The sequence below is a fragment of the Leucoraja erinacea genome, unplaced genomic scaffold, assembly GCF_028641065.1.
Source record: "Leucoraja erinacea ecotype New England unplaced genomic scaffold, Leri_hhj_1 Leri_1088S, whole genome shotgun sequence".
In the NCBI taxonomy this organism is placed as follows: domain Eukaryota; kingdom Metazoa; phylum Chordata; class Chondrichthyes; order Rajiformes; family Rajidae; genus Leucoraja; species Leucoraja erinaceus.
Genome location: NW_026575328.1, coordinates 13,418 through 37,377, shown reverse-complemented (window position 1 = coordinate 37,377; position 23,960 = coordinate 13,418). Strand labels below are relative to the sequence as shown.

General features: G+C 47.1%; 1 protein-coding gene across 2 annotated transcripts; it reads left to right on the top strand.

The window, feature by feature from the left end:
* The first annotated feature begins 9,635 nt into the window (after positions 1 to 9,635).
* On the top strand, positions 9,636 to 23,369 carry LOC129715273 (uncharacterized). 2 transcript variants are annotated; one of them, XM_055665134.1, is made up of 4 exons: positions 9,636 to 9,719; positions 10,988 to 11,374; positions 14,600 to 14,980; positions 22,549 to 23,369. In XM_055665134.1, the coding sequence occupies exons 1-4, from the start codon at positions 9,659 to 9,661 to the stop codon at positions 22,830 to 22,832; spliced, it is 1,113 nt and encodes a 370-aa protein (XP_055521109.1). In that variant the 5' UTR covers positions 9,636 to 9,658; the 3' UTR covers positions 22,833 to 23,369. The 2 variants fall into 2 exon arrangements, with proteins under 2 accessions (XP_055521109.1, XP_055521110.1); XM_055665135.1 differs by lacking the exon at positions 22,549 to 23,369 and adding an exon at positions 17,212 to 19,890.
* The last annotated feature ends 591 nt before the right edge of the window (positions 23,370 to 23,960 follow it).

Here is a 23,960-nt window from a genome sequence, read left to right as displayed (position 1 = left end):
ATTGTCCAACTCTTGTACGAAAAGTCTGCCTCTAATTTTTTTTTTAACAGGGATAGTCCCAGTCTGAACAACCTCCTCTGGCAGCTTGTTCCATACAGCCACCAACATTCGTTGAAATGTTCTCCTCAGAATCCCATTAAAAACGTTTCCTCTTCTCCTTAAACCTATGTCCTCTGGAGCTCGATTCACCTACTCGGGGCAAGATAATATGTGCAACTATCCGATCTATTCCTCTCATTATTTTATACACCTCTCTAAGATCACACCTCATTCTCCTGAGCTCCAGATTCCCAGCCTACTCAACCTCTCCCTATAGCTCAGACCCTCTAGTCCTGGCAACATCCGGGTCAGCCTTCTCTGTACCCGTTCCAGTTATACCACATATTTCATATAACATGATGCACAGAACTGAACACACTCCTCTAAATTTCGGCTTCACCAACGTCTTCTCCAACTGCGACATGACGGCACAAATTCTACTCAATATAGAATAACTGGGGAAGAGATTCGGTTTGAGTCGGGGATGTCGCCACGTGGAGCCTTTCGGAACCACTGGTGCCGGTTTACAAAAGAAAGACACGAAATGCTGGAGTAACTTAGAGGGTCGGGCAGCATCTCAGAGGCAGTACGACGAAGGGTCGAACGCGGAAACGTCAGCGTTTCATGTTCTCCAGAGATGCTGCCAGACCCGCTGAGTTACTCCAGCAATTTGGTCATTCCATTAGATATAGGTTAGAGACATTGACTCATCAAGTCAGTGTGGAAACAGACCCTTCGGCTCAACTTGTCCACACCCACCAATATGTCCCATCTACACTAGACTCGCCTGCCTGCGTTTGGCCCAAAATCCGTCTAAACCTGTCCTATCCATTTACAAGATACAAGATACAAGATACATTTAATTGTCATTTGGACCCCTTGAGGTCCAAACGAAATGCCGTTTCTGCAGCCATACATTACAAACACATAGACCCAAGACACAACATAATTTGCATAAACATCCATCACATCGCTGTGATGGAAGGCCAAATTAACTTATCTCTCCACTGCACCCCCCCCCCCCCCCCCCCCCCCCCCCCCCCCCCCCCCGTGTCAGAGTCAAAGCCATAGCCCCCGGCTGGCGATGGCGATTGTCCCGCGGCCATTAAAGCCACGTCGGGTGGTGCGAGGTCGCACACCGGGTCTTGGTGTTAGAGCCCCCGGCGTGCGCTCGCAGAGTCCCGCGGCCATTCCAAGCCGCGCGGGGCGGTGATGTCAGGCCCCGCTCCAGGAGCTCTTCGACCCCGCCACTCGGGCGGGGGAAGTCGCCTTTGCGAGAGCCCGAAAAGCGGTCTCCCTCCAGAGACCCGCGGGTTCCGGACTCGGCCAGCCCCGCGACGGCGACGGTGAGTCGTAGCACCAGAGTCCCCGGCTGAGTTGGAGGCCGCTCCTCGTTGGTCCCCCCAACGACAACGGAAACCCGACGAGAAAGGTCGGGTCTCCAGTGCAGGGAGAGATTTAAAAAAAGTTCCCCCCCCCCCTCGGCTCACCCCCACCCCCCACACCACCAACACCCCCAAAAAAACACAAAACTACATTTAAACACAGACAGAAAATAATAAAACGCGGACAGACTGCAGAGGCCGCTGCTGACCAGAGTCGCGCCGCCCACCGCCTATTTAGCTATCGAATTGCTTCTTCGCGATAGATCCTGCCTCATCAACTTCCCCCGGCAGTTTTTTTCCATACACCCACCACCCTTTATGTGAAAAAGATACCACTCAGGCTCCTATTATTTTATTGCCTTTATTTGTTGGGATTCAATCAAGGTTTCGCGTTGGGAGTTGGGTGATACGAGTTATTGGGCGGTGGGGAAGGGGGATGCGGGGGAAGGGCAGACGATAATTCTCGCCCGAACCCCGAACCCGTCCCTTTATTTTAATAAATGCCGTTTCTTGCGTTAATAGACGATTCCGGGACTTGGGCTTTGAAAACTCGCGGAATTCCGTCAGTGTGCCAGTCGCCCCCTCCCGTTTAGACTGGCTCAGTGTAAGAGGAATGCAATCCCAGTCACACAACCCGTCCCATATACCCACAAATCCGCAAGGGGCGGCACGATGGCGCAGAGTTGGAATTGCTGCCTGACAGAGCCAGAGAAAAGGGTTCGATTCTGACTACGGGTGCTGTCAGCACGAAGTTTATATGTTCTCCCTGTCACATGTGTTGGTTTTAGAAACATCCTGGTTTCTCCGGGATCGCCGGTTTCCTCCCATTCTCCAAGCCGCCAAAGCGCACAGGTTTGTCGGCTGATTGGCATGGTATAATAGTAAATTGATCCCTATCGTGTCGGATAGTGTGAGTGTCCAGGGTGATGCTGGTAGCGGCAGAATATGTGGACCGGATGGCCTATTTCCGCGCTTTATTTCTTTAAAAATCCATTCTTTCAGATATATCACTGGCTTAATTTAAAACGCACCGCTTAGCTCAGCCGCCAATTCTACCGGGTCCTACATTGTAAACCAGCCAGTCCCTGTGAGAAATAATGTTTCTGAGCAACAGTGTCGCAATTACCTTCATTCTATGACTGCAAGTTCTTGTTTTTCCACCATCGCGTAGCCTCACGCTATACTACTCACTTCACAATTTCCCATATCTCAATCACATCTCCTGACAACGTCCGCTTCCAACGCCATTAAATGAGATTACTTTTGGCCTACTGCGAGATCCCTCTCCCTACTCCCGCCGACCTCGAGTATCATTCACCCTCTTTCTTATCATGTGCACCGCTCTAATTCATAAAAGGCCGGTTCCATGTGCAATCTCATCTTGCCTGCACGAGGAAGACCTCACCACCAACTTTGGAAGGGCACTTAACGGCGGGCGATATCACAACCTTTTCCCAAGCGACGGCCGGAAGCAATCGGGAGGAGAGGAGGGCATCCGGACCCAGTAGGATCGCCCGAGAGCGAGAAGAGGCGTCAGAGATCGTCAGGGGGGGGGGGGGGGGGGGGGGGGGGGGGACATCCGAGAGCGAGGAGATCGCCGGAGAGCCAAGGAAGGCTCAGAGAGCGAGAGCCGCCGAGAACGGAGAGGGAGAGTGTATCGCTGAGAACAAAGAGGGTGGGGAAGCGGCGGGAGGGTCGCCGAGAATGAAGAGGGACCTGGCGGGAGGGGGTCGTGTTGCTGACAAGTGCGGTGCCAGGCAGTTGACAGGAATGTTCGGTGAACTTCTGTAACGTTGTCGGCGCCAAAATGTGGCGACACTTGGGTCCTGCGTGGGTGAGGACTGCTATATGGTTTTAGTTTCGTTTATTTTAGTTTAGTTTAGAGGTGCAGCACGGAAACAGGCCCTTCGGCCCACCGATTCCGCACTGACCAGCGATCCCCGCACGTTAACACAACCCTACACACATTAAGGACAATTTTACATTATCACTAAGCCAATTAACCTACAAATCTGTACGTTTGGGGTGTGGGAGGAAACCGAAGATCTCGGAGAAAACGCACGCAGCTCTCGGGGAGAACGAGCAACTTTCTTCCAGGCAAGGACCCGTAGTCCCGATCGAACCCGGTCACTGGCGCTAGCTCTACCGCTACGCCACCGTGTCGCCGGGTTGTATGCAAAATAAATCATTTTACTGTGCCTAGGTCCATGTGACAATAAAATATAATTGAATCATTGAATCGTTGCCCTCGGCAGGAGTTAAAGTACAAACAGCTGGAGCAACGATAGAACATGAACCAGAACAGTGGGAGAGGTGATGGGACAACAAGGATGAGCTAATCAAGTCAACAGAAAACACTCACTGTAACCCTGGACTGAGACGGAGAGCAGGACGGTGAAGAGACAAACCCGGAGAGACCACATCGCCAACAATTCAGTCCACCTCACCCAATGCTGTGAGCTTCTTGTCGCTGAAATGCGGAACTTGCTCCAAGTATTTCTTAATTTCTTGCAAAAAATTAAGTAACTGCTATAAATACTGATAATTAGTCATTTTAAACTGAGCAAGGTTAGGGTCATGAGCAAAAACCAAAGTCATGGAGGAACTAAGCGGGTCAAGCTGTATCCGTGAAGGTACATTGACAGACGACGTCTGAATTAAGAGGTCATGACCAGACACGTCGTCTGCCCATTCTCCTCCACAGGCGTTGCCTGAACCATATAACCATATAACATATAACAATTACAACACGGAAACAGGCCATCTCGGCCCTTCTAGTCCGTGCCGAACACGTATTCTCCCCTAGTCCCATCTACCTGCACTCAGACCATAACCCTCCACTCCTTTCCCGTCCATATAACTATCCAATTTATTTTTAAATGATAAAATCGAACCTGCCTCCACCACCTTCACTGGAAGCTCATTCCACACAGCTACCACTCTCTGAGTAAAGAAGTCCCCCCTCATGTTACCCCTAAAGATCTGTCCCTTAATTCTCAAGTCATGTCCTCTTGTTTGAATCTTCACTACTCTCAGTGGGAAAAGCTTATCCACGTCAACTCTGTCTATCCCTCTCATCATTTTAAAGACCTCTATCAAGTCCCCCCTTAACCTTCTGCGCTCCAAAGGATAAAGACCTAACTTGTCCAACCTTTCGCTGTAACTTAGTTGCTGAAACCCAGGCAACATTCTTGTAAATCTCCTCTGTACTCGCTCTATTTTGTTGACATCCTTCCTATAATTAGGCGACCAAAATTGTACACCATATTCCAGAATTGGCATCACCAATGCCTTGTACAATTTTAACATTACATCCCAACTTCTATACTCAATGCTTTGATTTATAAAGGCCAGCACACCAAAAGCTTTCTTTAACACCCTATCTACATGAGATTCCACCTTCAGGGAACTGTGCACAGTTATTCCTAGATCCCTCTGTTCAACTGCATTCCTCAATTCCCTACCATTTACCATGTACGTCCTATTTTGATTTGTCCTGCCAAGATGTAGCACCTCACACTTATCAGCATTAAACTCCATCTGCCATCTTTCAGCCCACTCTTCCAACTGGCCTAAATCTCTCTGTAGACTTTGAAAATCTACTTCATTACCCACAACACCACCTATCTTAGTATCATCTGCATATTTACTAATCCAATTTACCACACCATCATCCAGATCATTGATGTACATGACAAACAACAGTGGACCCAACACAGATCCCTGAGGCAGCCCACTAGTCACTGCCCTCCAACCTGACAAACAGCAATCCACCATTACTCTCTGGCATCTCCCATTCAGCCACTGTTGAATCCATCTTGCTACTCCACCATTAATCCCCAACAATTGAACCTTCTTAACGAACCTTCCATGAGGAACCTTGTCAAAGGCCTTACTGAAGTCCATATATAAAACATCCACTGCTTTACCCTCATCAATTTCCCGAGTAACCTCTTCAAAAAATTCAAGAAGATTGGTCAAACACGACCTTCCAGGCACAAATCCATGTTGACTGTTCCTAATCAAACCCTGTTTATCCAGATGCTTATATATATATATATATCTCTAAGTATCCTTTCCATTAATTTGCCCACCACTGACGAACCCCTGAAATTTTTCCAGCAATGTTCGTGTCCCCAGCAATATCGCCATGTAGCTGTAAATCCTGGCCTACAGCTAAAATAAAGCTAAGGATGTATGCATCTACAGGGCCTGTTAGCCTTTCTCTGTGAGAAGCCTCAAGCTGCAAGCTGATGCCCGGAAGTATAGGTCACAGATCAATACATCAGATAAGGAAGGTCCAGTTGTCCTCGGAGTTGATAATATGTATGAGGACTTTGCAGAGAAACTCTAAGCTTTTCTAGATGCATGGATTTGGTTGGATTACTGCAAAGGGATTATAAATAATGTAAATAATGTTGCAAGACAGTTGTCCTGCTGTTTGGTGATTGGCCGAAGTGTGAAGCCCTGGCTGAATTGTTTGTACTGTCGGGGTAAATGTTGCATTATTTAGTTAACAGACTTCCTTCCAAAAGCTTCTAGAGAAACATATTTTGGGACTCTTTGTAATTAGGTTGGGGGACTGTCAGTAACGCTTTAATGTAATCGATATGTGTAATTGGCTTATAAAGGGGAAACCCCTATGTAGTTCGGCCCCTCATGATTCGTTGACCTATAACAGGTAGCCCCCATTTGGATCGGTGTCGATCTACTGGAAGGGCGCTTGGGACTACGTGACATTTTGGTAGTGTCTGATTGTACGAGGCTGAGGGGCTTGGCCAGGCAGGGACAAGGATCGAACCCGCGGTGGTTTAGTTATCGTATAGGGGGTTTGTTGTTCGTTCAAAAATAAAGTTTAGTTGTTCCAGTGCTTGACTCAGTGTTTTGACTGAACTAGACTAAGGGGGGTAAGTATTGGGAGCATATTTACAGAGTGATATATTGCAGGAACAGGCCTTCTAACCCGACGTGTGTACACTGTGCCAACGGGTAGTCAGCGTGGCGACAAACCGACAAGAACCATTCACATTAATCCTACCTTAATCCAATTGAACCCATCAGAGTGTGTATCTCATTCCAGGGTAGCTGACATCTCGTTTTGTTTCCAAGGATATTGCGGCTGTGAACACTGTTTCTGGGTTTTCCAGTTTGTGTGAGGAAGTGAATGTAAAGAATGAATCACCCGTTGTCACCCTGCAATGGGAGAGACAGCAGGACCCAGCAACGACAACCCCACAGACACTTGTTCACCAGCATCATAGTGCTGTGACCTCATTCCTCACGGCTGTTTATTTCCAGACCCTGAAATGCAGAAGTTGTTTTCTACATTTGCTGCAGAATGTTCCGGAGGTGCTAAACTACAAAACTCACATTAATGTCTCAGTGATAACAAGAGGAAGAACAGCGAGCAAACGCATTTGTAGAACGTAAAAGAACAACACCAAAGACTGCCTTCACGCCATCCCAATTGTAATATAGGGAGCACTTTAGTGAATTATCCAAAAGTCTTCACTTTCCACCAAACTCAAGTAGTGTGAGACGGATAGGACACAGAGAAGAGGCGCAAACATCCTTGTGGTGATATGTGAAGTAACAGATAAATCTTTTCTTGTCTCACAATCTGCAACAATGATGAGGGAACCAATTGTTAAATCAGCGGCTCAGTAGATGTTTCAATGCGATTCAAACAAGTTGGGGAAGCGGGCAAATGAATGGCTGAAGCGGTGCAGACATATGACAGGGCGATGGAGCAACACTAAAAGGGAAATAGGGCACCCAAAAACGACATCCTGCTCTTCGAGTTAGAACCAACCATCAACCACCCATTCACATTAATTATACATTCATTTAGTTTATTATTGTCGTTACGTGTTTCGAGGTACAGTGAAAAGTTTCAAGGAATAAACCCAATCCGTTTATTACAGGCTGCATCTCACTCCCGGGTATCCGTCACCTCGGTTTGTTTCCATGTACCCTGTTCCTTTGATTCAGCCCGGGAACAATTTTCCGCGATCCCTTTCAACTCTCTGGGGCACGCGCTACCTGAGTACCCTGCAACACACCGCGACCGCGCATGCTCTCTCTGTAAATTTCCGGGGCCGGTTCTTTCTCTCATTGTGATACATCTGACCGGTTGCTGCTCCTCATTGCGACAGACAGCGCCAGACGCTACTTTCTGAGGGCAATTAATGGACCCGGGTTCCCTGACAAGCTTCCCCAGACCGCGGCTATCGTTGAGCCTGCCTGGCCCGCTGATTTCCTCCCACATTTAGTGTTCATCTCTAGTATTCTTCTGGTATCTCCATTCACAACCAGCAGATAATATTGTGTCGGAAAGAACTACAGATTATGGTTTAAATCGAAGGTGATCACAAAATGTTGGAGTAACTCTGCGGGACAGGCAGCGTCTCTGAAGATAAGGAATGGGTGACGTTTCGGGTCGAGACCCGTCTTCAGACTGATGTCAGGGGAGTGGGCGGGACAGAAATAGAATGCAGTCGGACACAGTAAGATGAGAAGATGTTTCCAGTAGTGGGATCCTGTTGGAGGTGGCGATAATGTCAGAGGATTATATGCTGTAATCGACGGCTGATGGGGTGGAAGGTGAGGACAAGGTGGACTCTGTCCTTGTTGCGAATAGAGGGAGGGTGAGCAAGAGCGGAGCTGCGGGGTATCGAGGAGGCGCTAGTGAGAAGAGGGGACCCCCCGTTTCCTAAAGAATTAGGACATCTCCGATGATCCAGTATGGAAAACATCATCCTGGACACATATGCGGTTTATACGGAGGGATTGGGATTTGGGGATAGAGTCCTTACAGGAAGCAGAGTGGGAAGAAGTGTAGTCCAGGTAGCTATGGGAGTCAGTAGGTTTGCAGTAGGCACTGACTCCCATAGTACTGGCTGTTTTGTACTGACTGATTAGAACTGTTATTGTTATAACGTTGACAGCGCAACTTTCTGCACAACGACCTCCTATAATCAGCAACGTGATAGTGTGGTGTTGGTGGCTGAGAGAAAAAAGCCGGTTCGACTGGGATGGCTCAAGTATTTGAATCACTTTCCAATGCACTCAGAGTTTCACCATCAATTGAAGTTCAGTTACTTCTAATCCAATGAATTATTGATACTTTATTGTCACAAGGACCTAGTTGAGGTACAGTGAAATTCTTTGTTTTTGCATACGAGCCACAGAGTGCGCAATGGTCGCCAACTATCTAGCGCCTAGAAAGTTACACGTACTCACTGCAGCCCCGATGATCGCTGTTTCTTCTCACAGCACCCACCCCCGCCGTAACCCTCTTTGTGCTCGGCGCCCGGCCGCCCCCCCCTCCCCCTACCTCCTTGGCAGAGTCCATCATTGTTGTTGACGGGCCCTCCCTTCAGCAATATATATACCCATGAATCTGACATTGAACGTAATTGCTGCAAGTTAACAATTTCAACAGTTCCTGACCTTTTTTCACAACATCGCAACAACTCAAGGAAATGGGAACAGAAGACAAGTTCCACCGTCCAGCGTGTCATGTAAAATGAATACATTTGTTATTTTATGTGTAGTGCTCCCCGCGGGAAGATTGGTGCAGAAGATTATTCACCACACTTCCTTTCCTCTGTTTCCCGTTATTTAATCACCAGGCCTATTCTGTAGAGGCGTAGGCGTTCCTTACGACCCTTCTCTTATTTACCTGTATATAGCCACAACAACAAAAAGTGCACTTTATTTTACTATTACACGTAACCTTTCCCTGAAAATCAACGTCCCCCTTTCGTATCAGCTTACCAATCGTTCTCCATTGAGTCCTAAAATAGTACTTGAATTTACGGAAAGCAATATTCATACCTCTGGTGTGTAAGATACCCAAGCTATATATGAGGTGCTGTTTCTCCAATCTGCGTTTGGTATCACTATGACAGTGGAAGGGGGGAGTGGGGGGGGGGGGGGGGGGGGGGGGGGGGGGGGGGGGGGGGGGCAGGAAAGGTCAGTATGGGAATGAGAGGAATTAAATTGTTCAGCAGCAGTGAGATCAGGTAGGCCAAGGCAGACTGTGAAGGTATGCAGTAAAATTATCCCCCAGTCTGTGCTTGGTCAGTGTGAAATCACTTACGCCAGCCGATTGTTTCAACATTTCCCGAGGGTTTACGGGAAATATAGAGGAAGTTTAAGCTACTTCTGTATTTCAGTTCCAGCACGTAAACAGCAGTCGGTGAGGTGGACACCACACTGAAGTGTTTGCGATGCCCTCTATCCGGGTCTGTCTCTGCTCGGCCCTGCTCTCGGTGTCAGTCCTGGGTTACAGTAGGTGATTTTCCTTCTTTGTCTCATCCCATATTGCCAGTCCTCCAGGTGTCTGTACGTTAGCTCCCGCCGAAGTCAGTCGGCGGTAGGAAATAAACTGGTCTTGACCGTAACTGACTGCCCTTGCCAGGGAGGGGATGAGGTCTTGATGATCCACTTCACTCCTTCCGTGCGGGTCAAACGGCGGAAGAGTAGGTGGATACAATTGCACACGGACCAATCTTTTCTAAACCAGAGTGGCACACTTGACAGGTAAGAGGGTGGAATGTTGTTCGATGCAAGCGAAAAAGGGGAGATGGAATAAAAGCAGTGGAAATCACGGTCTTATTTAATAGCGGAGCAAGTGGATATTGCCAGGAGACCCGATTGGGGGATGCAAAATTGTAAAGGGTGTAAAACAGAGTGAGGCTGTTCCCATCAGTGAAGGGAACAAAAAAACTGTTACAGATAGAATGCGATTGGTCAAGCCGGTTGGAAGAAACAATGTTCCTCACGTCCGCATGGAAATGGGGTTGGGGGAGGAAAGGGTGTGTGATAAAAAATGCAGCGTTTTAAGGGAACGAGGAATGCCTCAGAAAGGAAGGCATTTGTGGGTCTATTGGTCCAGGTGACTAGGTATGATATATTGCTCTTTTACAGAGGAAGGGCCCGAATGTCGCATGTTCCTGCTGTAACTATACAGTCACACCGACTGAGTTCCAGAAACGCTTTTGTATCAAAGCAGAGTTACACAATGTTCAAATATCGCTGCTCCTCCAGAAAAAAATACAATGGTATTTAGATAGACGACCGACCCAAGATTCAGACATGAATTATAGACAGCCCAACCCCTGCCCCAGAATTGGATCCCAGTCGCTATCAGCAGGCCATTCATTGCTGTTGGAAACCCCCCCCCCCCCCCCCCCCACCCCCCATCCCACCGCCCTCCCATCCTCGCCCCCACTAGCCCCTCCCACCCTCATCCGCGAATACCACCCCTCCACCTCCTCATCTCCCCCACCCCCCCCCCCCCCCCATCTGCAAATACCACTCCCCCCCACCCCCAATATCTCCCGGTCTGGAACCCACTCCTCTATGTTACTGTAGAAGTGATGCACATGGCCACCTAATGGTAGCACTTGTGACTACACATCAGGCAGTGTAGTCTGAAACTGCAGATCTGTTCACTTGCTGTTCTAACATTGGCTCATCTCTCTCTCTCTCCCTCACCTCCCCCCCCCCCCCCCCGCCCTCTCTCTCTCTCTCTTTCTCTCTCTCTCTCTGTGTAGATTTTTCGTCCAATGGTTGGACAATATCTGGTGCTGATGAGCTGTCTGCGATGGAAGGGGCCAACGCTGTTTTGCCGTGTACATTCACGCACCCACCCACTGATCGCATCCTCACCGGCTCCGTGCTGTGGCACAAGAGAAAATCCGGGGTTGAGAGCGTTGTTTTTAACTGTACATATCCCGGTCCCGGCCGCTCCCTTTGCGATGAAGTGACACAGGAGGCCGGAGGGAGCCGGTGCAGATTCGTAGGGAACCTCAGACAGAGGGATGTCTCGATAATGGTGGGGCGACTGAGCCGGGAGGACGATGGTGCTACGTTTCGGTGCCAAGTGGACCTCAATATTGGATCCTTCCACACTGTGGTCCCAACACGCCTGACTGTGATATGTGAGAAACAATGCTTAAATGCTGTAGCTGTGCCCAGATCGCACGGGTCAAACGCTTCCCTGGCACGCTGATGATCAATAAATGTTGATCAAGCACGTATCGGTGTGAGGCGCCGGGTTTCCCCTATTACTCCCTTTCCAGTGAATCCCGCTGCACAATGTTAAACTACAAATTATCCTACAAACCTCTACGTCGTTGGAGTGTATGACGTAACAGGAGCACCCGGGGAAACCCAACGCGTTCACGGGATAATTAAAAAACTCCATACAGACAGCACCCCTAGTCAGGACCGAACCCGGGTCCCTGGCGCTGTGATGCAACAACTCTACCGCTGCCATCCTTAAATAATGGATGTTATAGACATTACAGAAAAGTGACTACGGTAGGGACAGAGCTAGCAGTTCGACGCTCCATGAAACAGGCGCTAATGGTTGGATAAAGAGGGAGGGAAGAGAGGAGGAGAGAAATCTATTTTTGATAGTAGAGAAAACATTGCAGTGGTCTTAGATATCACTATTCAGCGATGGTCCAATGGGGCCTCATGGCTGGAGCTGAGAAACAAGAAGCTGCTCACTTAAGAAACATAGAAAGGAACATAGCCATACGGCCCTTCAAGCCAGCACTGCCGTTCAATATGATCATGGCTGATCATCCAAAATCAGTACCTCGTTCCTGCTTTTTTGCCCACATCCCTTGATTCCGTTAGCCCTAAGAGCAAAATCTAACTCTCTCCTGAAAATCCTCCAGTGCTTTGGCCTCCACTGCCTTCTGTGGCAGAGAATTCTACAGATTAACAACTCTCTGGGTGAAAACGTTTTTCCTAATTTCAGTCCTAAATAGCTTAAGCGTTAATTTTAAACTGTGGCCCCTTGGTTCTGGACTCCCCCAACATCGGTAACATTTTTTCCTGCATCTAGCCTGTCCAATCCCGTAAGAAATGTTTTAACGTTTCTAAAAGATCCTCTCTCAACATCTCTCAACCTAATTTTCAGGGAATACAAGCCCAATCGACCCATTCTTTCCTCATATACCCGTACCGCCATCCCGGGAATTATCCTGGTGAACCTGTACAGCACTTCTTCAATAGCAAGAATGTCCTTCCTCAAATTTGGAGAGCAAAACTGCACACAATACTCCAGGTGTGGCCTCACTAGGGCCCTGTACAACTACAGTAGGACCTCCTTGCTCCTAAACTCAAATTCTCTCCCAATGAAGGCCAATGTGCCATTAGCTTTCTTCACTCCCTGCTGTACAAGCACACACAGGTCTCGTTGCACCTAACGTTTTCCTAATCTGACACCAAAAAAGTTGTTCGGCACGGACTTGTAGGGCCGAGATGGCCTGTTTCCGTGCTGTAATTGTTATATGGTTATATGTTTATAATCTGCCTTCTTGTTGTTGCTACCAAAGTGGATAACCTCACCTTTGTCTACATTTTACTGCATCTGCCATGCATCTGCCCACTCACCCATCATATTCAAGTCTCATAGCATCCTCCTCGCTGCTCACTCTGCCACTCAGCTTTGTGTCATCCGCAAACCTGGAGATGTTACATACCTTCCTTCATCTAAATCGTTAATATATATTGTAAATAACTGGAGTGCCAGCACTGAGCCTTGCGGCAACCTACTATTCACTGCCTGCCATTTTGAAAAGGACCACTTAATATCTACTCTTTGCTTCCTGTCTGCCAACCAGTTCTCTATCCATGTCAATACCCGTCCTCCAATACAACGTACTCTAATTTTGCACACTAATATCTTGTGTGCACCTTGTCAAAGGCTTTTTGAAATTCCAGATACACCACATCCACTGGTTCTCCCTTATCTATTATACGTATTACATCCTCAAATAAATCCAAAAAACACTTCAAGCATGATTCCCCTTCGTAAATCCATGCTGACTTTGACCGATCCTGTCACTACTTTCCAAATGCACTGCTATTACATCTTTAATAATCAACTCAAGCATCATTCCCACAACCAATGTAAGGCTGACTGGTCTATAATTCCCTGTTTTATCTCTCCCTCCTTTCTTAAAAAGTGGAGTTACATTGGCTACCCTCCAGTCCACAGAAACTGATCCAGAATCGAGAGAGCATTGGAAAATGATCACAAATGCACCCACTGTTTCCAGGGCCACCTCCTTGAGTACTCTGGAATGCAAACCATCAGGCCCTGGGGATTTATCTGCCTTCAGTCCCAACAGTTTACATAACACAATTTCGCGACTAATAATGGATTTTCTTCATTTCCTCCCTCCCACTAGATCATCTGCCCCTAGTATTTCTAGGAGATTGTTTGTGTCTTCCTTAGTGAAGACAGAACCAAACTACTCGTTTAACTGTTCTGCCATTTCGTTATTTCCCATTATAAATTCACCTGTCTCTGATTGTAAGGGATCTACATTTGCCTTCGTTAATCTTTTCCTCTTCACATATGTAATGAAGCTTTTACAGTCAGTTTTTATATTCCCCGCAAGCGTTCTTTCGTGCTCTATTTTCCCCCCTCTTAATTAACCAATTTGACCTCCTTCGTTGAATTCTAAATTTCTCCCAGTCCTCCGGTTTGCTGCTTCCTCTGGCCAATTTATATGCCTCTTCCTTGAAATTAACGCTATCCTTTTGTTGCCACGTTAGTCACGGTTGAGCCGTCTTCCCCGTTTTATTTTTACGCCAGGCTGGGATGAACAAATGTAGGTCATCATGTGATCTTTCAATCTTTGCCATTGCAACTCCACCGTCACTCTTTAAGTACCATTTACCAGACTATCCCATACAGCTACCGTTTCATACCGCCAAAGTCTCCTTTCTTTAAGTTCAAGTCCCTAGTCTGTGAATTAACCGTGTCGCTCACCATCTTAATGCACAATTCCATCATAACATGGTCACTGTTGCCCAAGGGGCATAGCACAACAAGATTGCTAACTAATCCTTCATCAACTCAATACCCAGTCTAGGGTGGCCTGCCCATTAGTCGTTTTTTTCTACATATTGGCTTAAAAATCTATATTCGAGGAAATGCTCCTCCCCAGCGCTGTTACCAATTTGGTTGGCCCAATCTATATGTAACTTGTGTAGACTTTGTTGTGGTTATTCTAAGAGCACCTAAATCTGAACTGGAATTAGACGAACAAACGTGCATGGAGATGGTAGAGACTTGCTAGAATGTGAAGATAATTCACCCACAGAACGCTGATACATTCTGGTGTCTGTCCTTCCCTCAGCTTCCGGCGAGAATGTCTCAGTGGTGACTGGGACTGAGGGGGCTTCGGCTACGTTATCATGTGTGTTCCCACCGCCTCCGCTCAAGCACGCCCCTCTCGCGGTCACATGGATGAGGAAGGATCCCTACCGACACATCGTCACGTTCAGACCCCAAGCTGATGGATCCTGGGCGGCGGAGAACGGAGCAACTCGGTTCGAGCTGGTCGGCAACCCAGAGCGCGGAAACGCCTCAACCTGGATAAAGCAGCTGAGGGTGGACGACAGTCACGACTACTTGTGTCTCGTGCCGATCAGGAAACCGGAGGCAAAATACCTTTATATTTTATACCCTCCGTTTATTCATCAGTACCAGCGTGAGCTCCGGCTGCGGGTCACACCCGGTAAGAAACCATTCTGCAGTGTACAGCGAGGGGGTGGAGGGAGGAAGGGGAGCAGGAACAGAAAACCCGCCTCTCGGCTCGTAAAGTTGAAGATCAGGGACCTGGGGGCGGGATCTCGGCTGCCACACTCAGCAGTAACTACATTGACATGGACTTGTTAAACTAACGGGTAGTCTGCTCGGCAAATTGCTATGAAAGATTTCGGTCAGCCTTTGGAAACTGAACCTCATAATGAAGCATGTAATAGCAGAACACAAAACAAAGGCTAGAGGGCTTAGGTTGCAGGCGAAATAGGCTATGTTTAAATGAGGTGTGCGGGATCAAGTTGCTGAAGTGGGGAGTGGTGGGTGCATGGACCGCGCTGGCAGGGGTGGTGGTGAAAGCAGATACGTTGGTGACATTTAAGAGGCTTTTAGATAGGCACATGGATATACAGGGAATAGGATGGTATGAATCGTGTGTGCAGACAGACGAGATTAGTTTTGCTTGGCATAATATGCGGTACAGACACAGTGGGCCGAAGGGCCGGTTCATGTGCACCAGTTTCCTATGTTCTATGTTCAGCATGGATGTATGCAAGATGTGATGAGTAGAATTGAAGAAGGCTAATTGATGTGGAGTGTTTGGATTTTCAGAAGGATCTCGGTCAAGTCCCGCATGGGAGATTGGTCAACAATCTGAAATCCGGAGTAGTCGGACGTAGGGGACCATGCGCCCGTGATTGAAAATTGGTTCTCGGACTAGATAGCAAGTTGGGGATAAACGCATCTCTCGCAGATTGACCAATTGTGGCCAATTGGATACCATAGCGTGCAATGCAGCGGCCCCATTTAGTCCCTACATGTATTAGTGTTTTGACTGAATGTTCAAATGACGGAGTTGCAATCTGACCGATGACAAAAGAGAAGATGAGACTCTGGGTGGGCACGATGAAGTAAAGAAGGTTCAGTGGGTGTGGGCAGGCCAAAGGTTGGGTGGGAACGCGGCAGATGGAACGCGGCAGCCATAAAAGCTTTTCACTGCACTTAGAAACACGTGATAATAAACTAAACTAAATTAAACTAATAATGAGATTAAATGTGAAGCATGCCAAATGGGTGAACAAGGCGTAAAAGCAGAGTATGTGTTAACTATGAGAAGTTGGGGCACCGTCGATGATCAGAGCGATCTGGCAGTGTATGTATGTTACACTGAAGGCCGACGGGCCGATGTACAAGAGACCACAACTGCTCTGGCTAGTTAATTTGTAGTAAGAGATTATTTGTGTACGTCAATAAAAATGTCTCAATACTGTATAATTATATGGGGTCAGGGTGCGATTCCACCTGCAGAACTGAGGGCAGCTTTGTTCTTCTTAACGCAAATTGAGAAATCAATCATTAACACACTCCCCACATGGGTCCACCTATCACTTGTCAGGCATTGCCCCGCCCCGAATCTCTTCCCGCTTTCTCTCCTCAATGCAATCGTTCTGAAGGGCTCCCGACCAAAATATCTCCTGCGCATTGCTTCCACAGATACTTCCTCACCCACCGCCTTACTCCATCTCTTTGCGTTTTGCACAATAAACATATTAATGGTGTCGAGGGAGTGCGGTGAAGATGCACTCGGCTCGAGTGTGTAGACCTGTGTTAGGATATGTAGGTGTAGGATATGTGTGACCCCCCACCATCACCACCAGCCGGCCCCAGTGGACGTGGAGCGCCAGTCACTGAGTTAATTGAAAACAGAAAAAGAGCAATTAGTAGATTTGGAAATGTAGAGTTCCTTCACTGACCTGGAGTATTAGTTCTATCTCTCTCTCCGCAGTTCCTGCTTCATCCACCTATATACATACACTAGTGACTGATGTTTACTGTGCTACTGTGAATACTGGCGTATTGCCAATGATATTGCACATTTACAATGTTAACCCGTCGCCCGGATTTACCACCCATTTCAAGCACTTCAGTTCGCAGCCGTTTGAAATGGCACATTGTCCGTTGCCAATTAAGTTAGTACAGGAGGAACGTTACACAATCGCGTCTTAAGTCCTGTCGGCGCGATTGCTATGTGGTTTTTAATCTCCCTTTTCTCATTATTTCACTCACACGCATTACCCTCACTTTTGTCAGAATAATTCTGCTGTTTAACGACACATTATCACCACATTTATAAATGAGCCGCCTCCATTAGTACTTTCTCACTCTCTTTGCTAGAGTCTTGTTTGACCTATCTCACTCTCTCTTCAGTCACACAGGTTGCCCCCATTGTGATCTTGTGTATTCCGCTTGGATTGAAAACCTTTGCCCTGTTAGTGATGTCTTTCATTTATTGTAGTGCCAAACTCAGGTATGTAACATTATGCATTCCTTTCCCTCTAAGTAACAGAGAACCAGTTTGTGCTTTTAGTTTAGTTCCGTTTAAAATACAGTGCGGAAACAGGCCTGTTGAGTGAGAGCCGGCCAGCGATCTTCGCACACTACTAACACCGTCCTGCATACACTAAGGATAATTCACAATTATATCAAGCCAATTAGCCGGCAACCCTCTACGATTTTGGAGAGTGGGAGGAAACCGGACTCTGAGAAAATCCACGCTGGTCACAGGGAGAACGTACATAGAAACATAGAAACATAGAAATTAGGTGCAGGAGTAGGCCATTCGGCCCTTCGAGCCTGCACCGCCATTCAATATGATCATGGCAGATCATCCAACTCAGTATCCCGTACCTGCCTTCTCTCCATACCCCCTGATCCCCTTAGCCACAAGGGCCACATCTAACTCCCTCTTAAATATAGCCAATGAACTGGCCTCAACTACCCTCTGTGGCAGAGAGTTCCAGAGATTCACCACTCTCTGTGTGAAAAAAGTTCTTCTCATCTCGGTTTTAAAGGATTTCCCCCTTAACCTTAAGCTGTGACCCCTTGTCCTGGACTTCACTAACATCGGGAACAATCTTCCTGCATCTAGCCTGTCCAACCGCTTAAGAATTTAGTAAGTTTCTATAAGATCCCCTCTCAATCTCCTAGGTTCTAGAGAGTATAAACCAAGTCTATCCAGTCTTTCTTCATAAGACAGTCCTGACATCCCAGGAATCAGTCTGGTGAACCGTCTCTGCACTCCCTCTATGGCAATAATGTCCTTCCTCAGATTTGGAGACTAAAACTGTACGCAATACTCCAGGTGTGGTCTCACCAAGACCCTGTACAACTGCAGTAGAACCTCCCTGCTCCTATACTCAAATCATTTTGCAATGAAATCTAACATACCATTCGCTTTCTTTACTGCCTGCTGCACCTGCATGCCTACCTTCAATGACTGGTGTACCATGACACCCAGGTCTCGCTGCATCTCCCACTTTCCCAATCGGCCACCATTTAGATAATAGTCTGCTTTCCCGTTTTTGCCACCAAAATGGATAACCTCACATTGATCCACATTATACTGCATCTGCCAACATTTGCCCACTCACCCAGCCTATCCAAGTCACCTTGCAGTCTCCTAGCATCCTCCTCACAGCTAACAATGCCCCCCAGCTTAGTGTCGTCCGCAAACTTGGAGATATTGCCTTCAATTCCCTCATCCAGATCATTAATCTATATTGTAAATAGCTGGGGTCCCAGCACTAAGCATTGCGGTACCCCACTAGTCACTGCCTGCCATTGTGAAAAGGACCCGTTTACTCCTACTCTTTGCTTCCTGTTTGCCAGCCAGTTCTCTATCCACATCAATACTGAACCCCCAATGCCTTGTGCTTTAAGTTTGTATACTAATCTCTTATGTGGGACCTTCTCGAAAACCTTCTGGAAGTCCAGATACGCCACATCCACTGGTTCTCCCCTATCCACGCTACTAGTTACATCCTCGAAAAATTCTATAAGATTCGTCAGACATGATTTACCTTTCGTAAATCCATGCTGACTTTGTCCAATGATTTCACCACTTTCCAAATGTGCTGCTATCCCATCTTTAATAACTGACTCTAGCAGTTTCCCCACTACCGATGTTAGACTAACTGGTCTGTCATTCCCCATTTTCTCTCTCCCTCCCATCTTAAAAAGTGGGGTTACGTTTGCTACCCGCCAATCTTCAGGAACTACTCCAGAATCTAAAGAGTTTTGAAAGATTATTACTAATGCATCCACTATTTCTGGAGCTACTTCCTTAAGTACTCTGGGATGCAGCCTATGTGGCCCTGGGGATTTACCGGCCTTTAATCCATTCAATTTACCCAACACCACTTCCCGGCTAACCTGGATTTCACTCAATTCCTCCAACTCCTTTGACCCGCGGTCCCCTGCTATTTCCGGCAAATTATTTATGTCTTCCTTAGTGAAGGCGGAACCAAAGTAGTTATTCAATTGGTCCGCCATATCCTTGTTCCCCATGATCAACTCACCTGTTTCTGACTGGGACCTACATTTGTTTTAACTAATCTCTTTCTTTTCACATATCTATAAAAACTTTTGCAGTCAGTTTTTATGTTCCCTGCCAGTTTTCTTTCATAATCTATTTTCCCTTTGCTAATTAAGCCCTTTGTCCTCCTCTGCTGGTCTTTGAATTTCTCCCAGTCCTCCGGTATGCTGCTTTTTCTGGATAATGTGTACGCATCATCCTTCGCTTTGATACTATCCCTGATTTCCCTTGTTATCCATGGATGTACTACCTTCCCTGATTTATTCTTTTGCCAAACTGCTATGAACAAGTTTTGTAGTTCATCCATGCAGCCTTTAAATGTCTTCCATTGCATATCCACCGTCAACCCTTTTAGAATTAATTGCCAGTCAATCTTGGCCAATTCACGTCTCATACCCTCAAAGTTACCTTTCTTTAAGTTCAGAACCATTGTTTCTGAATTAACAATGTCACTCTCCATCCCAATGAAGAACTCAACCATATTATGGTCACTCTTGCCCAAGGGGGCACGTACAACAAGATTGCTAACTAACCCTTCCTAATTACTCACTACCACAGTCTAAAATAGCCTGCTCTCTCGTTGGTTCCTCTACATGTTGATTTAGATAACTATCCCGCATACATTCCAAGAAATCCTCTTCCTCAGCACCCCTGCCAATTTGATTCACCCATTATGTAGATTGAAGTCACCCATTATAACTGTTTTGCCTTTGTCGCACGCATTTCTAATTTCCTGTTTGATACCATCTCCAACTTCACTACTACTGTTAGGTGGCCTGTACACAACACCCACCAGCGTTTTCTGCCCCTTAGTGTTTCGCAGCTCTACCCATACCGATTCCACATCCTCCAAACTAATGTCCTTCCTTTCCATTGCATTAATCCCCTCTCTAATCAGTAACGCAACCCCACCTCCTTTTGCTTTCTCTCTATCCCTCCTGAATATTGAATATCCCTGGATGTTCAGCTCCCAGCCTTGGTCACCCTGGAGCCATGTCTCCGTGATCCCAACTATATCATAGTCATTAATAGCTATCTGCACATTCAACTCATCCACCTTATTACGAATGCTCCTTGCATTGAGACACAAAGCCTTCAGTACAAACTCCGTACAGACGGGTCGTTGTGAGGCAGCAACTCTCCAGCGCTGCGCCACCGTGCGTTGGGCAGTGGTTCGTTCATGAGTGATAGGAGCAGTATTGGGCCATAAGGCTCATCGAATCTCCGTCATTCGGTCATGGCGCATCTATCTTTCCCTCCCATTCTCCCGCCTTCACTTTCCACATTATAACAGTGATGCTCTTCAAAAAGGTTATTTTTGCTGTTGGTAACTTTTGTATATTTCCACGTTGAATTGCCTTCATAAATGCAAACACACAATATATGCCTGGCAAATCACTGGTTCCTCACCGGAGTAGAAGCCCAAGACACTGCTGGCTCTGCCCATTCCACCTGCACTGAGACTCGTTGATAAGTCCTAATCACAGCCCCAGATGGGATCGAAAAAGCATAATCATGAGGTCACGTGACAGGAGTAGAATTAGGCCATTTGGCTCATCAAATCTACTTCGCCATTCAATCATGCTGATCTATCTCTCCCTGATAACCCCACTCCCCCTGCTATTTCCCCATAACCCTCAACACCCGTACTTATTGCCTTCCTCCAGTGATCGCTGTCCTGGATGTTTATGTTAAGTTCTATCGTGTAATGTGTCCTTTTAATTGTATGGCTGCATGGTAATTCAAATATCACTGTACTTTAATTGCTGCATGTGACAATAAATGTGAACTTGAACTTGAACTTGAACTAATCAACAATCTATCTATTCCTGCCTTACAAATATCCATTAACTTGGCCTCCACAGCCTTCTGTGGCAGAATTCTACAGATTCACAAGCCTATGACAATTTACATTTCTCCTCATCTCCTTCCTAAAGGAACGTTCTTTAATTCTAAGGCTATGTACTCTAGCCCTAGACTCTCCCACTAAACATCCGCTCAACATCCACTCTATCCAAGCCTTTCACTATTCGGTAAGTTTCAATGAAGTCCACTATCATCCTTCTAAACTCCGGCGAGTACAGGCCCGGTGCCGTAAAACGCTCATCGTCTTGCTCCTAGAGCTAAAAGCTCGGTCATGAAAGGTCTCGACCCGAAACGTCACCTATTCTTTTACCCCAGACATGCTGCCCGGCGCATTGAGTTATTGCAGCATGTTTTGTCTAGCTCGCTCATGTGTTTGGGTCATGATTAAACCTCCATAGCCACCCCCTTCTCTGACATCCAGTTTAATATCTAGGGTTGACCAATCCAAGATATTAGCAACCTAATATAATTCAAATGAATCTAATTGTGTGATCATTGTTGACAACCATATTACTGCTCAGATTCTCATCTCAGTCCTTCCCTGATCTCCAATACGCTGCCTTCCTTCGCTCCTTCGATTTCTAAACGAAGATCCCTCTGTCCCTCTATGCAAACCTGGACATTCCCATTCCTTGTGTGTGTCGTACTGACACCAATAGAAACAAAATGCTACACCTTCCACCTGCAGAGATTAATATCCACCTGTCGTTCGCCCACCCATTTCAACATCTGATCAATATCATTCTGCGTATATATACACACTGAACCTTTTTTCTCCCGTTATGTACTATGTTTTCATATTCTGTTGTGCTGCAGCAAGTAAGAATTTTATTCTCCTATTTGGGACATATGACAATAAAACACTCTTGACTCCCTTGGCCTGCGGTTAGGCGCATGCGATTGCGTGTTAACCCCAAATGTTGTTGTAAATAATGACTTTAGACTGAGAGATACAGCGAGGAAACAGACCTTCGGCCCATCCAGTCCGCGTAGACCACTACGCGACACACGAGGGGCAATTTGCAAGTTAATAAGCAAATTAACCCACAAACCTGCACGTCTTTCGAGTGCGGGAGGAGAAGGGAGCTCCCGGAGGAAAAAAACACGCGGTACACACTCCACACAGACGGCACCAGTGCAAGGCAGCACCTCTACCGCTGCGCCACCGTGCGGCCGAAGAGTCTCCGTTCAGTTGAAGTCCCGGACAAAACACCGTCAAATATTTCTGCTGGCGGTTAACTGTGGTCATGTATATGTACCATTACCCACACTCACTTTAATAACTCATGTTCTGTCCACTGCAGAAATGGTCGATACTGATAGATCGCAGGAGGCTGGGAGGACCGAAATTTCGAACACCGTGTACATCCAATCGGCCAACCCCCTACTGAAAGCGTCCACGGACCTACGCCGCACCTACGATCGCAATCTTTCGTTGCGTGCCATAGTATCGACTGGCAATTTCATCCGGTTCATACATTTCACAGCAGAACGCCGTATCGTTCCCTGGGAATCGCTGAATTCTCCGTTTGCTTTTTGCAAAGAATTTGCTCGCGACTCAACGGCCTGCTTTATTTGTTGCTATTGATTTCAATGGAGACGGCAGGAGGGAGTGCAGTGCGTCGCCCCGTGATTAGTGCCAGCGTCAGCGTTACCCTGTCACCAGTGTCTACATTAGTCCATTATTCTGCATGTTTTCAGAATACGGAGATTGCTGACGGAAACAGTCATTGTCCTGTATAGACAGGGGCCCAAAGAACAGTGGCGCACATAGGGGGCAGCACAGCAGCGCAGTGGTAGAGTTGCTGCCTCGCAGCGCCAGAGAGCCGGATCGATCCCCACTACCGGTGTTCCCCGAGTGGAGTTTTTACTTTCCCGTGGGTTCCGGATTCTCCGCGTGGATTCCGGGTTCTCCGATTTCCACCCCCACCCTCAGGTTTATCGGTTAATCGGTTTCTGTAAATTGTCCGCCGTGTGTACGATAGCATTAGTGTATGAATGAAAGCTGGTCAGCACAGACTCGCCGGGCCGAAGGGCCTGTTTCCACGGGCATAAAACTCCTGTAAACGGCCGATGCCTTGGTGCCGGACTATCATATCTTCAAGATTTAATGTATTTTCTTAGATGTTCCTTGGCTGTATACTCAACATTCCAGAAACAGAAAAGCTTTGCTTGGGGGGGGGGGGGGGGGGGGGGGGGGGGGGGGGGGGGGGGGCACCGGCCAGTCATACGAAGGTGTCAGGGAATTTAGGTCGCGCTATTTTTAATCTGAAGCATGTAATCAATTAATTCGTTTAGATTGAAAAGATATCAACGTGATTAAACCACTTACCTAACATTTATTGGTTTGCTTTATTTTGATATAGACAATAGACAATAGGTGCAAGAGTAGGTCATTCGGTCCCTCGAGCCAGCACCGCCATTCAATATCATCATGGCTGATCATCCACGATCAGTACCCCGTTCCTGCCTTCTCCCCATATCCCTTGACTCTGCTACCTTTGAGAACTCTGACTAGCTCTCTCTTGAAAGCATCCAGAGAATCAGCCTCCACAGTCTCACAACTCTCTGTGTGAGAAAGTTGTTCTTCCCCTCCGTTTTAAATGGCCCACCCCTTACTTTTAAACTGTGACCCCTGGTTCTGAACTCCCCAAGCATCGGGAACGTGTTTCCTGCCTCTAGCGTGTCCAAACTCTTAATAATCATATTATTATAC

Coding starts and splice junctions, on each gene's coding strand:
- LOC129715273 (XM_055665134.1), top strand. CDS start 9,659: ATGCCCTCTATCCGGGTCTGTCTCTGCTCGGCCCTGCTCTCGGTGTCA. Junction 9,720..10,987: donor GGTGTCAGTCCTGGGTTACA/GTAGGTGATTTT, acceptor CTCTCTGTGTAG/ATTTTTCGTCCAATGGTTGG. Junction 14,981..22,548: donor CCGGCTGCGGGTCACACCCG/GTAAGAAACCAT, acceptor TGTCCACTGCAG/AAATGGTCGATACTGATAGA.